This window comes from Neolamprologus multifasciatus, chromosome 12 (genome assembly GCF_963576455.1).
Source record: "Neolamprologus multifasciatus chromosome 12, fNeoMul1.2, whole genome shotgun sequence".
Classification (NCBI taxonomy): Eukaryota; Metazoa; Chordata; class Actinopteri; order Cichliformes; family Cichlidae; genus Neolamprologus; species Neolamprologus multifasciatus.
The window spans coordinates 36,289,503-36,305,769 of NC_140450.1; the positions used below are offsets into that span (position 1 = coordinate 36,289,503).

General features: G+C 43.3%; 1 protein-coding gene across 1 annotated transcript in view; it reads left to right on the forward strand.

Moving 5' to 3' along the window:
- Positions 1-2,376: 2,376 nt before the first annotated feature.
- The window catches only part of abca2 (ATP-binding cassette, sub-family A (ABC1), member 2), an 87,413-nt gene continuing 73,522 nt past the window's right edge, over positions 2,377-16,267 (forward strand). The window contains exons 1-2 of the mRNA XM_085178918.1: positions 2,377-2,783; positions 16,184-16,267. The exon at positions 16,184-16,267 is cut by the window's right edge and continues 10 nt beyond it. Of these exons, the coding sequence (XP_085035044.1) occupies positions 2,718-2,783; positions 16,184-16,267 (150 nt within the window). The 5' untranslated portion in view covers positions 2,377-2,717. The remainder of the gene's footprint in view (positions 2,784-16,183) is intronic.

Genomic DNA, 16,267 nt, shown 5'->3' on the forward strand with positions numbered 1-16,267 from the left:
GAAATAAGAAATTTTTAACTTTTTAAACCCTTTTTTGTCAATAAAAATGCAGATGTGTTTAAAGTCTTTTCAGTGCTACAAACACACAGATTTGGACAAACAGTGAGAAAGAAGTGTGCAGAAACTGAGCAACAGTTTCCCTCTGATTCAGTCTTCTTCTGGCTGTCATGTCTGCGATTTGTTTCTATGACTTTGTCCTGACGGGATTTTTTAAAAGATGCAGGAAATTACTGTCTCGTTCCTTTTAATGGAGTCGAACTGTAAAAGGACTATTTTGATCCCAGTTAGTAAATAATTTCAAATTAAATGATTTTGGATATTAGTTTAATTATGTTCATGTGGAAAGTGGACTAATACGTGTGTGTGTGTTTGTGTGTGTTTGTGTGTGTGTGTGAGACATCACTTTAAATGTAATAATTTCCATAAATCTGATTTTGGAATAAAAATGTAAAATAATGACAAAAACCAGTTAAATGTTCCACATTTAAAGAACTAACTAAAACTTAACTGCTGTATCTTCTTCTTCTTGTTCTTCTTCTTCTTATTATTATTATTAGTAGTATTATTATTGTTACCTAAGAAGAAAGTAAATGTTTTGTTTGGGGGTTTTGTGTGTGTTTGCGTCATCATTATGTCAGCACACAATAGCTCAAAGTGTTTTGAGTTATTTTTGATAAAACTTTGAGGACATGTAGAGATGGGTGATGTCAACCATCCACTAACATCTGGCTTATGTCCACAGAGGTCTTCAGGGTCTTTTACTTAGAAACAGATGTGTTAGAAGTGTGTATGGATGTGTAAAGAACCGTGTCCTGTGTCAGGCTACTTAAAACTACATGTGTCATTGTTTGTATTGCCAACATACAGGAATATGTAGGGAATGATAAATTGGGATTTGAAATAGCACATAACTTTATTATAACTTTGTTATGTACGTTACAATAACAGGTTATAATTGTTTAAATACTATTTCACATGTTTACTTAATATTTAATAATAAACAATGAAATGAATGCTACACATGTTCTACAGGGTGGGTCATTTATATGGATACAGCGTAATAACATGGGAATGGTTGGTGATAGTAAAGTCCTGTTTGTGGCACATTAGTATATGTGAGGGGGCAAACTCCTCAAGATGGGTGGTGACCATGGTGACCATTTAGAAGTCGGCCATCTTGGATACTTTATTGTCATCTCCGCTACATACAGTCCAGTTTATAGAGAGACGAGACGACGAGGCTCCAGTTACAGCAGTGAAAGTAAACAAACAATAAATATAAGAAGAGTAAGAAAATAAATATACACTTTAGGACTCGGGGTAAAGGATCAATAACAATTTAAAATTTATAATTTACAGTTTGATGATTTAAAGTCTCACACACAACCCGTCGAAAGGGGGGGGGGGGGGGGTTCCTGAAATAGAGAACATTTCATTCATAATGATGTAAATCAAAGCCTATTATGGATTCATGATTTGAATCCTGGGTTGTGTGAAATCCCAGAAATAAACCTTAGACAAAGTGAATCTGTGAACTAAGGTGTAGGTCTGTTAGATCATGTTGTGGTGATCCTCGGGTTGAGGGATTTGTGTTCATACTGGAGTGCAAAATTAAAACCAAGATGGACAAGAAAAGTTCAAAGCCATCAGGTCCTCAGTTTAGAAAAAAGAGAAAAGAAGAGGAGGAGAAACGAGCAAAAGATGCAGGTAAGCAGATGTGTGATTGGATAATGGCAGGTCACCCTGAACCAATCAGAATCAGAATACTTTATTAATCCCTAAGGAAATGATGTGGGTTACAGTTGCTCCAAGAAGAAATGGTAAAAATAGCAACAGTAACAGACTAAACTCCAAACAATACATTATGTTATAGATTTTAATATTAATTAGTCATTGTCAGTTGTTGATTTGTCCTGTTCTCATTGTATGATGAATTATGATGGCTGTTTGGTAGCTGTTTGCATACAATGCATACTCTCTCTCTCTTCATACATGTGTGTATATGTTTTATGTGTGTGTGTGTGTGTGTTTCTCTGGCAAAATTCAGTATGGTTCCGACAACAGTTTTATGTTAATGTATAATCCTTAATATGTTTTATGTGTGTGTGTGTGGGGGGGGGGGGGGGGGGGCAGAGGGAGTGTTCGCCCGGGGCGCCATACAGGCTAGGACCGCCACTGGTCAGAGGACAGATAAAAGCTTCGTCCAGTAGAGAGGATCTATTCACAGCTTCTGTTGAGGGAAACAAGTGTAATCTTCACATTTTGACTTTTTAATCCAAATAGATTTGACTACTTTATTTTCATAACGATGAACAGCGTTTCTTTTCGTAATGTGGCTCTAACCGTCCAAATCTGAGTCAAGAGGCTTTTGTTTTGAAAGGTCCATCGGAAGTCTGTGGTTTGGAGCTTGTCAGGCTGCTCCCAAACTGCTTCCCTGTTCCAACTCCAGCAGTTGCATGATAAAGCAAGACTGTGAAGTGTTTACAGAGGATGACACACAGTCCCGTCACGCATTTTGCCGCCGCTCTCGGATAAATGCTCATTTTCCTTCCGCCTGCGCTAAAATAAGAATACTAATATTGTTATTGGCTGAATCGGATCCAGGATGCCCAGAAACGGGATAGAAATCCCCCTGTTTTCTAAATCCAGCGTGACGTCACCGCCGTTATGCTAATTTGTTACATTTAGGACACAGTGAAGTAAAAGTGGAAAGGAAAATGGGATTCCTGCACCAACTCCATCTTCTGCTGTGGAAGAACATCTCTCTGAAGAGGCGGGGGCCGGTAAGTGTGGCTGTGCTGCCCCGCTGCTGCTGCATTGCCCACAGATCATATTTGGACTAATTCTACCTCCGCCTGCTCCGGTCTGCATATGCTCCCATCAGGCATTAGGATAATACCGCAGCGTGAGAGTGGCTGGGTGTTGCTGAGCAGGGACGTGCACTGTGCGTGTGCCCGTGCTGGCGAACAGGTTGCTTCGACATAAACAACTGTATGAATTGTGAGCAGGCCTATGCAGCGTCTGTGAGCCATGTTGGCGTGGACTGATCACGATTATGATCGTGATCATATTCAACAGCTGTTGTAGTGTTTTAGAAATATTACAACATGTTTGGTGTCAGCCTGAGAACGAAGGCTGTAACATGTTGTTGTCATTGTGGAGCTACTTCAGCACCACCCAATGAAACAGATTTCATATGAACTTTTCTCACGTTAAGATTTATGGCAACAGGAATATTGTGAAGCTTAATTCTGACTGCAGTGTTCAGGTAATTCATTTATGCTGTGTGACATCCTTCTGCTCGAGCAGATATTTCAGCTTCTTGTTCGTGGAGTCAAACTCTGGAGTTGCTTTTGCAGTTTGATCATCACCAAATCACAACAGCAGTTCCCTGAAGTGCACTTGCACTCAGACAATCCCTTCTGAGTAAGTCTTTGGCAATGACAGACTAACTGGGACAGAACCAGGGTTAGGGAGGGCCCAGGACCGCACTCTACTCTTTATCACTTATATCATGTATACACACCTGTAACCCAGCTCCACTGGCGGCCATACCTGTCCATGTCATAATAACACATCCATCATGTTTGACAGATAATGGGGTTTGCTTTGGATAATCAGCTGTTCCATTATTTCAGGTGCAAACTAATCTCGGCTCCGTCGGTCCGAAGCTTTCCTGTGATAAATGTGCTGGTTATTACAGTACAACACACACGTTACACTGTGTTATGAAACCTTCTGTATTTACATTTTTACACTTGATAATGATGCTCCCACCTCCTTCAGAGTGTTCCTGACTTGGACAGTGTGTTTTGTTTTGTTTTTTTTGTTTATTTTTTATTTTTTAATTATATTTTTATTGAAGAAAAAAAAAGGGACTTGTTACAATCAAGTGCATTGACATTATTTAGTCAAAAGAAGAAAAAAAACCTTTTTCTTCGTCCTTTTGTTTTACATTCTGATAGCAAAAAAAAGAAGATTAACTCATTGGCTTGACAGTTACATGATGCAGCATGTTTGTTTACAAAGACTACATTAGGTACATATTATGAAGTTGAGGGTCAACCTGACATTGTACGATACATGGGAGATTCAATTCAGGGCTGGTCTTACCCAAATTCAGGGCGGATGGGGGACACAAAGCTAATCCATTTATTCCATATTTTGTAGAATTTGTCTTTTCGAATTTTTAAAAAGAATGTCAATTTTTCCATTTTAAATATTTTGAAAACCACAGTAAACCAATCCTCAAGTGTTGGCGGAGTTGGATTTAACCACTTTCTGGTTATTGATACTTTGCTGGCTGCTAATAGCGCTTGTAAGAGTTTTGTGTCCCCGGACAGTGTTTTGAAGGGGTTTTCTTAACCATGGAAACATTTTTGCAGTTGTCCACTATATTTGTCTCACATGGTGTTTTTGGTGTTGCTGGAAGACACCAACAAAATGCAGCCATGTCACTGATAGGTCTGAAGGGAAGCGGGCCTCGCCTGGTCACAGAACTGCTGATCAGTCGGTAGTTTTCTTTTTCTTTCTCTTTAAACGTAGCCGAGGCACCACGCGGCAAAAACTCACAATCTTACCGATTATATTTGTCTTATTTCTAATCTCATGACACTTAAAATAAGACACAATGAGCTACAGAGAAACATTTCAGTAAGATGTAGGAACTTGTTTTTAGACGGTGCATCTTGTATTAAGTGAAAACTCTCCAGTTTCGAGACGCACCTTTGTGTAGATGCACAATATAGAAGGCATACATACCTGTGACAGTAATGAAACCCAGGGCTCTGCTGTAATGTGGTGTGAGTCTGGGGTACCAGCAGCTAGTAGTGCGTCTGACCTAGATGTAGTAAACAGAAGTGGGCTGGCATGGTATCTATGAAGACCACGAATAGCTGAGGACTCGTAGAAAAAGATTTTAAATGAAGAGATAACACAAAAACGGAAACACAACAGGAAAGGAGAGGATACGAGAGAGAAAGACTTTAGAGATGGAGGGATGAAGAATGAAGCTCCTGCCTGATAACAGAGCGAATCTGTAGAGGAACGTTTTAAGGACCACCGAGGGCTCGCACCGGAGACGTGACATCGAAATCCTTGGGTTTCAAAGTTCGACTCGACTTCATTTAGATGCAGTTTGAGCTTCTGATTGTTCTGCTCCACACATGGATGAAGTTACTGACGAGGTTCGGATCTCCTTCACCAACTGTGTGTAATTTACATGCTTACAGACGAGGCTGTGTTCCTTACTCAGACAAGGCCTGACAGTGTGGTGTAGGAATATTAACAGATCTGCAGTGTGTGCTATGTAATACATATTAAATACTCATACCTGATCAAAACTGAATATAAACCTGTCCTTCAATACTGAAAACCTGGTTTCACAGAGAGAGTGCAGCACTCAGGTGTTTGTTGGTCTGATCAGATCTGATATCTAAATATCAATGATCAATAACGGTGACGTGAGAACACATTCGGGTTCTGGTTGGACTAAAATGTGAGGAATTAATTGTGAATTTCTGTTTAAAGTTTTGTGCACAAAGTGTGTGATTTTCCGTTTGTTTGCTGTTTTTTGGATTTATCACATTTAATTGTTAAAAAATATCTAAATATCTCTTTTCTGACAAATTTCGAGCTTGTTCCAAATGGGTTAAATGAAGACTTGGTTATTTTTAAGTATTCACAGCAGGCTGTCCACTATTATAAGACTATTAAAGCAGTTCTGATGCAAAATACTGGAGACAATGAAAGGCAGCTCTGAGCTTTGTCCACAGAGAGCCTGCTGTGAGTGGACGCTGAGTTTCAGGAGCTTGATATGATCCGTGATGAAACGCACTGCAATCTGTTGGTGAAGAAGTGATGACAAACATTTGGTAGTTCTGGACCATCATCATCTTTTGCCTTTTGTGATGGTTTGTTTTTCCACAGAAATGCTAAGATGTGTCAGTCAGGTGACTTAAACCAAGAACTGGAGGATTTATTAGTGAGAGGTGATTTTAGGCTGAAGGTAAAGACTTCAGTTTTAACTGTTCAAATATCAGAAATTCAAAGTCAAGCAAGGAAAAAATGCATAGAACCAAATTTTATTTTGGAGGGGAGGGTTCTACAGTATGGAAGAAGTATACGTGGCAGTTATGTTATGTTTGTGGAGTGCATGGATGAGGAGAAACAGGTATATAAATAAACAACAGCAATTGATGAAATAAAACTGTCAGCCCTGTTTCACAGCCTGTTGAGGAAAACTGCCTGATCAGCTGTGTCAAACACTGAAGTCGAGTCATGTTACTTAAGTATTGATTAAAATCCTATTCATAATCCTAAGCTTCCTGTGAACTGTTTTTAATAGTCAGACTGAAATTAATCAGCACGTTTCTGTGTTCCAGTAGCTATAAGCTGCTAATTATGTTTTAGGGGTAATTTGCAGATTGGAAGGTAGTTATGATCGAATATATCAGGGGTAGGCAACTCCAGGCCTCGAGTGCCGGTGTCCTGCAGGTTTTAGATGTGTCCACGATCCATCACAGCTGATTTAAAGCGCTAAATGACTCCTCAGCATGTCTCAAAGTTCTCCAGAGGCCTGGTAACGAACTAATCATGTGATTCAGGTGTGTTAACCCAGGGTGCGATCTAAAACCTGCAGGACACCGGCACTCGAGGCCTGGAGTTGCCTACCTCTGGAATATATAATCGATTTCCAATTAAATATTACAGAAACCTCTCAGTCTTCAACAGAGGTGGCGCTGACATTCGCTGGAACATGGTTAACTAGATTTTTAATGTTGTTGAAGACAAGTTACAGGTTACGTTTCATAGTGGGAACCATTTGATGTTAGTTAAATAAAAACACAACTGTCTCATATAAAAGGAGGTAGAGCAGGTCATCTGCTGATCAGAAGAACATGTCGATGCAGGTTCTCAGTCATCCACATCATCGTAGTCTGAGGACCTTGGACATGAAAGCAACTGGACTTCTTTGAGGTTCTTGAAGACATTTCAGCTCTCCTCCGAGAAACATCTTCAGTTCTAAAACCAAACGGTGCAGAGTCCCAGGCATGTGAACCCTAGTGGGAGTTTTACCTATTGATCATGTACCTCATCACATGAGCCACGGTGTGAAAAAAGGGTTATTATGGGCAGAGGTTTCGGGTGCAACCATTGTGAGACCTTCCCTCACTCTATGTGATCACCTGATGATGTACAGTAGATGTGAGTGGATATTAAAGCGTGTGGGTAGTGATGTCAAAACGGCATTGTTGGTAGCAGACAGTTGTTGTTGGTTTAGATTAGGGCTGCCACGATTAGTCGACTACTCACGATTACGTCGACTATCAAAATCGTCAACGACTAATTTAAGATAAGATAAGATCACCTTTATTAGTCCCACACGTGGGAAATTTGTTTTGTCACAGCAGGAAGTGGACAGTGCAAAAGTTCTGAAGCAAAAATTAGAATACAATAAGAATAAATACAGTACACAACTGTACAGAATAGAATAAAATACTATATACAGTAGGATAAAATAGAATAAAATATACAATAAGATAAAAATAGAATACAAATGCTGTATACAACTGAGTAAAAATACAACAATGCCAGAAAAGATTATTGCACATTTGTGGATGTGTGTGTAATTTAATAGTTCTTGATGCATCTCAATCATCTAGGAAAATAAATTTCCAAAAGTTGATTCTGTTCATCTGGACGTAGCGTTTTCTGGGAGAAACGTTTCGTCACTCATCCAGGTGACGTCTTCAGTCTCAGCTGCAGGTTTCAATCTTATAAACAGAACATTTGCATAATGACTGAAACCAGCCCACTGAGGGAACAATGGGCTGGGAGGTCAGTTCCTTAATCATAATTATGCAAATTCTCATGACCATTGATCAACAACCACTGACCAAAACCCACTGATCAATGGCCATGAGTACCATTCACAGAGAGTTGGGTCATGAGAATTTGCATAATTATGATGAAGGAACTGACCTCCCAGCCCATTGTTCCTTCAGTGGGCTGGTTTCACTCATTATGCAAATGTTCTGTTTATAAGGTTGAAACCTGCAGCTGAGACTGAAGACGTCACTTGGATGAGTGACGAAACATTTCTCCCAGAAAACGCTACGTCCAGATGAACAGAATCAACTTTTGGAAATTTAATAGTTGTTGCGTCGTTTGAAGCTTTGTAAGATCCCAAAAGAAATAAGTAGTTTGGCTGAGATTAAAGTTATAGTTTTTACACAGCTGAATAAACGTCAAGCAGACAGCTGATTATCAGAAGTGTGAGATGCTGGAGAATTTACTCCGGTGTCCTGTTATATTTTAGATAACAAGGAGTTTATTAAACTTCACCGAAACAATCTGCAAATTTCATTAAAATTTAATAAACTATCATCTTGTCTTTATTTTTAGTTAGCACAGACCTTAAACACTTAAAGCTGTAAGCTAATGATAGTTATATAAGAGCAGATGCTGCTGGTGCAATAAGCTGTACGTTTACGTCCAATGGATGATGATCTGACTAGTCGACTAATCGTAAAAATAATCGGTGACTAGTCGACTATCAAAATAATGGTTTGTGGTAGCCGTAGTTTAGAGGCAGATGAACAGCTGAGTCTTGTCCTGTCACGGGGCTCTTCTATGTTGTGCCATGAGTTCATGCAGTGGCTGTTTGGTTTCTCTGAGGTCTGAGTACTACTTGTTGCACTGCACAGCATACACTGTCTATATTAGGTTTGGGAGATTTGTTCTTGGGATGAACCAGTGTTTGTCTGAGGGTGTGGCTGGGTGACCAGGACGTCATGTATGAGCTTCTCTGATAAACCTGTTACATAAGGGATGACAGTGTTATTCCTTTGCATAGTCCTAAATTACTCCCAGTTTGTTTTCCAGAGGGTGGTGGGAGTGAAAGAGAAGGTACTGGTCTGTGTGTGTGGGCTTCCGGTAAACTTCAGTGTTGACGTTTCCATTCTCCTCAATGTTTACAGCACAGTCCACAAACAGGAAACTGTTATCTTTATGTCTTCCTGGTGAACTTTATGTTTCTATCCACTGAGTTGATGTGAGCAGTGAAGAATTCCACTTTTTGAGTTTTTATTTTGACACAGGTGCCGTCCATGTATCTGTACCAGTGGCTATATACTGTCCCTTTAGAAGAGCCAAGAGCCTTTCTTTCCTTTTTTTAAAATTAATTAATTAATTAATTTTTTTTTTTTGCCTGTCCCGCTTGACTCTTTTGCCATCAGAATTATTGTTTAAAGGCGAAGAAAGATGCCCAACGGATTTACTTTACCAAATGGACCATCCCAGCCTTGCTGTAATGGTCCATTTGATTGAACTTTTATTTTTTATTTTATTTTATTTTCACTAAATACGGGACAGATTTGACTGGGGAAAAGAAAGAGGGAAAGAAAAAGAGCAGGGAAGAGGGACGGGGATAAAGGGCAAAAAACAAAAACCAACAAAACAAAAACAGACAAAAAATACAAACATCAATCACCTGGATCACCTGTTGAGAGAGAAAAAAGAGAAAACAAGCAGAAGAAAAAAAAGAGCAACATAATAAACAACATCACAATGATATATGTGAATATAACAGTAAATACTAAATATTAAACATTATTGTGCAGCACGTAAGATCGACAGCGCACAGTGTGCTTTGAGGTAGGAGCCAAAAAAGGTGTAGTTTGTGTGTGTGAGCACCCGTGTGTACACCTGTGAGCATGGACGCACTTGTATTAAAAGGTTCCTTCATGTAATGATCTGCTAGAGGGTGTGTGTGTGGGGGGGGGGGGGGGGGGGGGGGGGGGAGCCACAGCCCCGTCCTCCAGGGCATGAAGCAGGTATGGAGGAGATCAAAACTCCAGACATCCAGAGGCCCCCAGAACACAAGAGACCAAGGAAGACCAACAGAGGGGCAGCCGCGCCACTGTCCCAGAAAGAGCTGAGGAGAGTCCCAGATGAGGGGTCACTCAGCAGCCACGGAGCAGAAGCCAGGGGGGGTTGCAGTGACGTGCCCGTGAGCTCCGTCGGCAGCCAGCTGTGCCAGAGTGACCGAGCCCCAGACTGAGAGGCTGAGGGCACCCAACCTGAGCCTGAGCGGGGGCCCGACCGGCTCACTCCTAGGAGTAAGCCATGTGTACCTGGACGCCCATCCCCGGACACAAAGAACCACCAACGCACCAATGTCTGAGGGCGTCTGCCACTGGTAGGGGAAGTGGTGGGGGGAGATAGGCCTCCATACCTTAGATGGCCTGAGATGTCATCAGAGAGGTGGCGTCTGATACCCAACCTGACATATAGACACAGACAAACAGGCACACACAGATACAAACATCCATTCCCACCCTCATGCTCTCATATGCACTTACTCAACACTCAACCAACATGGAGACAGACATAGAGAGACACTGTACACACAATCACACTCCCCAAGCGTACTCTAAGAACCGGGTCTAGGTACTCTTGCCCCTGGAGGGGGAAACTGCACCCAGACCCAGGTGGTGTTACCCTTTTCCCTGCGGTGGGGAGAAGCAGACCGCCCCGACTCGGCAGCAGCAGGGAGGCCCCACACTCCAGACCCCAGTCGGACGGCCAACTCCTCCTCCTGCCCCCCCCCCCCCCCCCGCTCCAACAGGCTGCAGAGAACGGGGGTGTGTGAAGACTCCAAACCTCCCTCCACCCGCTCATATGTAGTGTTGATGCATGTGTGTTCTAAGGTGCCTTTAAAACCCAGGAGGGCATGGAGCTACCTGCCAGAGAGCAGCAGGTAAGCGCATAGCCCCTCCTGATAGCCCTCAGTGTCTACGTGTATTTAAAATTGAGAGGTGGGCAACGACGCCGGGGGTGAGGTGTACACCCTGATGGTCTTTTGGATGCCGTGTAGCGTGCCCACCCCCAAGGTCCTATATGTATGTGTTATGAGAGTGTGAGTAATGTGAATGTCTAAGTTGTGGGATAAAATTGAGGCAGAGGCAGCCAGAAGGGGACAGAGGGGGGGATGCCTCCCCTGAACCCTGGTGACACATCTTTACCCCAAGGCCCTGCATGTGTGGGTGATTGTGGTGGAGCGGGAAGAGGGAGGCAGCTGGAGATGGGGAGGGAAGTAAGAGAGGGGCAAGTGACCCCTCCCTGTGGCCAGCTCCCCCGCTGACTCCAGTAGGCACCCCCATGCTCTGCAACCCGCCAGGGAAAGGGGGCCCAGGCCCATCTGGACCGGGGCCCAGTACAGCAGCGCCACCCGGCCCCACAGAGCCCGGGACGGCCCACCCGATCCCACCACAGAGAAAACTGCACCCACCCCGTCATCCACTCATCTTCCAGACTACACAAGACAATAGACGCCCAGGCTGAGAACTTCCTCCAGCTCTCCTGGATCTCCCCCTCCTGCAGAGAGAGTTCCTGAAGAGAGGAGAACTCTTGCAAGTTGTAATAACCTCCCCCACCAGTTGAAGAGTCCCCCAGGTGGCTCGATGCACCGGCGGCACCCTGCGCCAGAACTGGGCCCCCATACACCCACCCGCCCACAACCCCGGCAACACACCAACCAGGACCCAAGCCCCCGAGGCCCAGCCAGGGCCCTAGCCCAGAGACGGAGCGCCCCCAGAACCTCACGCCCGTCCCGGACCCACCCAGGGACAGCCAGGCTACCAGGTCAGTAACCCCCGTCCGTCAGCACAGACCCTCCCCTAGCCCCGCTGCACGCAGCCACAAGGAAACCGTCACCTAAGAGCCAACAGAGCCCTTAATAGGCCATGACCGCTACCTCAGGTTGAGCCCTCCAAGGGCGATGCTCCTGGGGAACCCCCCGACGCCCTAAGCCTGACCCTACCCCCACACCAATCACAACAGCGAAGGTGGGACTAAACTATGACCCCCCCACCCCCACTAGGTGATGGAGCTGATCAAAGGAGCCCAGAGCAATTGATCTGATGTGGTGGCAGAGGCTTTATCAAGACTAATGTAATCTAATAGATAATTTCTATATTGGTTAGAATTAAGATTATTTTTATTTTTCCAGTTCATGAGGACTGTTTTCTTGGCTATCCAGTGAAAACCATATGGGCTATATTCTTCTCTGTAGTGACATTATCTGAGCTGCCCAACAAACACACTAAAGGGGAAGTTGGAATGTTACATTTCAGACACTTTGATAAGTCTTCACATATCTCGCGCCAAAACTTCTGAACTGGTGGACAGAACCAAAGAGCGTGGATATAATTGTCCGGTGAATTGGTTTGGCAGTGTGAGCAGTTGTTGGTAGACGCAAAGCCCATCTTGAACATCCGATGACCTGTATAGTGCACTCTATGTAGTATTTTGTATTGAATTAATTGAAGACTGGGATTTCTAATTAGATGAAAGGTTTTTAAGCAAATCTGAGACCAGAAGTTTTGGTCATCATGGCACCGGATACCGGTACCCATCCCTAACGGAAACATTCCAATTAGACCATTGACGGAGAGTGACGGTGTTCATTCTGCTATGAAATCACACTTAAGATGCGATTTGATACCGGTAAGTTAAAGAGATGTTAATGCAAGTTAGTGTGAGTGGATAGGGAAAGGGTGTAGCGGATTCTTATCTGGTGTGAAGTTAATACAGCCACGGAGTGATGCCGGGGTCACGGTAAAGCTGTCCATCCACGTACAGCCAGTCCACAGCAATGACAGCGCGGGAGCCCTGGGAAGAGGACCCTGCGTTGCCGTTCCCTTTAATTCCCTTCCGCAACTTTTCACCCGTTCCTTTTGTTTGAAGTGGCCGAATTTGGCTACAATAGGACGTGGTCTCCCAGTCGCGGCCCGCATGGGGCCGAGGCGATGCACTCTATCGAAGGCGATGTTCTTCATCGTGTCCCCCGGCAGCGTCAGGTGGGTTTTGATGAAGCTTTTCACCGTAATCTCCGCATCTTCTCCAGCGGCTTCTGGAATACCAGAAAATACCAGATTATCACGCATGCCACAAGCTTGTAGATCAATAACTGTCTCTTTTATTTTTTTATTTTCTCTATTTAGCTGAGTAACATTGTCTGTGAGACATTTCACCGACTCCCTTAGCGTGGCATTTTCAGCAGCGAGCGTTTCCACCTGCTGCTGGCTGAACTCCAGGGATTCTCGCAAGGATTTAAATTCCCGGTGAAGAGTCTCCACCAAGGACAGCCTTGCATCGAAACTGGACAATCGTTGGTCGATTGACTCCAGTCGGCGATATCTTTGCCGGCTGGCAATGTTGTGCTGAGGGAATCTGCCGGGCGACATCTTTTCTTTTTCTTTTTTTTTTGCCTGTCTCATTTGGTTCTTTAGCCGTCAGAATTGTTGTCTGAAGACCAACAAGGATACCCAATGGATTTATTTTGCCAAATGGATCATCACGGCATTGCCGTATTGGTCCATTTGATCGACCTTTGTTTTTATTATTTATTTTATTTTATTTTCAGTTGTTACAGACGGGACAGACATGACTGAGGGATAGGAAAGGAGAAAGAAAGAGGAAGGAAAAGAAAAACAGAAGGGGAGAGGGACAGTGAGAAAGGGGGAAAAAATCTCCTGGATCACCTGTTGAGAGAAAAAGAATAGAAAACAAGCAAAAAAACAGAGCAACATACTAAACACAACACCATCACGTTAATCTAGCTAAGTGTAAACAGCAGTAAATACTAAATATTGAATGTTGTTGTGCAGCACGCAGGACAGACAGCGCACAATGTGCTTTGAAGTAGCAGCCAAGAAAGGTGTGATTTAAGTCTACGAATAGTGAACACCCGTGTGCACACCTGTGTGGATCGGCGCGCTTGTATTCAAATGGTTTCCCCATGTAACGGTCTGCAAGAGGATGTAGAGAGCCATAGCCCCGCCCCCAGGGCATGAAGCAGGCATGGAGGAGATCCAGGCTCCAGACATCTAGAGGCCCCAGAGTGCGAGAGCCCAAGGAGGACCACTGGAGGGGCATCCGTGCCACCTTCGGGCGACATCTTTTCGACGACAGGGAAGATGCACTCTGGGCCTTCTTCATTATGAGACGCTGGAAGCACTGATCAGTGTAATCTTGGAGAGCCTCTACACTCTCCCCGTTGTTCTCCAGGGTGTTGGAGATGATTTAGACAAAGGGTGTTAGTTATAAGACAATTGATAAGTGTATTTGGTAATACTGAAGCTTAAAGGAGTTTGTTCAATTCTAAACTACCATTCGCTTTAATTTTCCGCCAAAATCTCCGGCGTCTGACGTCAGTTACAACATGAGTCGCTTACCTTGTCCGTCGCTTCCGTCACTTACCTCTCCCATAATCAGCCTTCCTACAATGGATGACACTGAGGAGTCCATGGCACATCCATTTTTGTGTCTGTTCAAAATATGTGTATCAAAACAGAAGCCTTCACTGTTCACATCAGCTGGACACTAGCTTTTCTTTCCAAGCTCCATACATTACTGATCAGAAGGTTGGTGGTTTGATCCCCGGCAGCTCCAGTCTGCATGCCAAATCCTCTTGGGCAAGATACTAACCCAAGTTGCTCACTGATGCATCCATCAGAGTATGAATGTGTTTGAATGTTAGATAAAAAGCACTTAAGTATAGAAAAAAGTGAATGAGGCATGTTGTCTAAAGTGCTTTGAGTGCTCTGGGAGAGTAGAAAGCTGTTTAATTGATGATGTTGACTATATAAATTCATCGACACATCATATACTTATACCAAAAACTCCTCATCTTGAGGAGTTTGCCCCCTCACATATACTAATGTGCCACAAACAGGACTTTAATATCACCAACCATTCCCATGTTATTACTGTGTATCCATATAAATCCACCCTGTACTATACTTGTGAGAACCAACAGTCACTTGTGAGGACACACAACCCGGTCCTCACAAATTTAAAGGCATTTAAAGGCATTTTTGAGGCTCAAAATGTGGTTTCAGTGTCAGGATTACCATTAGGTTATGGTTAGGTTTAGGGTTATGGTTAGGCATTCATTTTTAATGGTTAGGGGGCAAGGGAAAGCATTATATCAATGAAGGTCCTCACTAAGTAGCTGAACGGGGTTGCCTGTGTTTGTGTTTGTGTGTAGACTCAGACAAAAAAACGGTTGTTTTGTTCCCCAAGAAATGAAAAGTAATACAGTTTAAAAATCACATTAAAATCTCCTTATTTCTAGCTTCTTTTTCAAGTGTACCAAAGTTGAGATGTGTGAGAGTGCTGTCAGATTAAACGGATCATCTATAACAGAACTTGATATGTGAGAAGAGACATTTTTGTTTATTGTAACCTGTGTCAGTGGACTCTTGTCTCTGTCTAAAGGGCCTCTTTGTCTGCGCTAACCTTCACAAACAGAACGCACACGCAGCAGCTGGCTGTGTATCTGTGGGCAAGACAGAAGCACAAAGACATCATGGTTCCAGTAGTTCTGTGTGGACAGTGTTACGAAAGAGGAGGCTGTCAGATTCAAGATGATTCATGATTCCTGGGAAGAATCGAGGCCTTCATTTGGCTTTGTTAGCACACACCTTTGTTTTAGATTTCATTAAATGAAATGCACTGCAGCTGCAAGGGTCCGTGTCCAGGTCAAATTCAGGAGTGTTGAAAGAGAAGATGACAAGAAGTTGCCCTAGATGCCAAAGAGCTTGAAAATTTCAGGAGTAATTTCTGAGAATTATTCTGGTGGTCAGAATGCACCCTGATCATCTCACATTTGTAAAGAAATGTGAGATGATAAGCACGCAATCTACTGTGAACCTTTGTTTTAAACTGTGGCACTTCTGTCAGCATCTTTTCATCTCATCTCCTCCTCTGATTGTGAGGCACATATCTTGCGATGGACTGTACAGCAAACCTATCAGCCTGTCTCTGATGGTGTCTTTAATCTGTAACGCACCCACAGAGCAAACTAAACTGCACTGCCTGCTTTAGAGTGACGGCCACATAAAAAGGGTTTGGCATTGCAATGAAGAGGAGCTGTGCAGGCCGGACATCTTTCTCACTCCCTCACCGATGTAAAAGATTGATATCTTAAAGTAAGCAAACTCTGTAAAGTCTATTGTGAAACATGATCTATGAACTGTGTGATGGGAACTGACAAGGAGAGTGTAATGGTAAAGACTCAAGATCACTGACCTGAAACTGGGTTAGGTTTAGCCCAGTTTCATTGAAATGGAGTGAAAAAATAATCCTGTAAATTATCTTTCTTGTTCCGATTCAGTGGGTGCTGGCTTTTGAGATTTTCATCCCGCTCGTCCTTTTCTTCATCCTCCTGGGTCTGAGGCAGAAGAAGCCAGCAATTCCT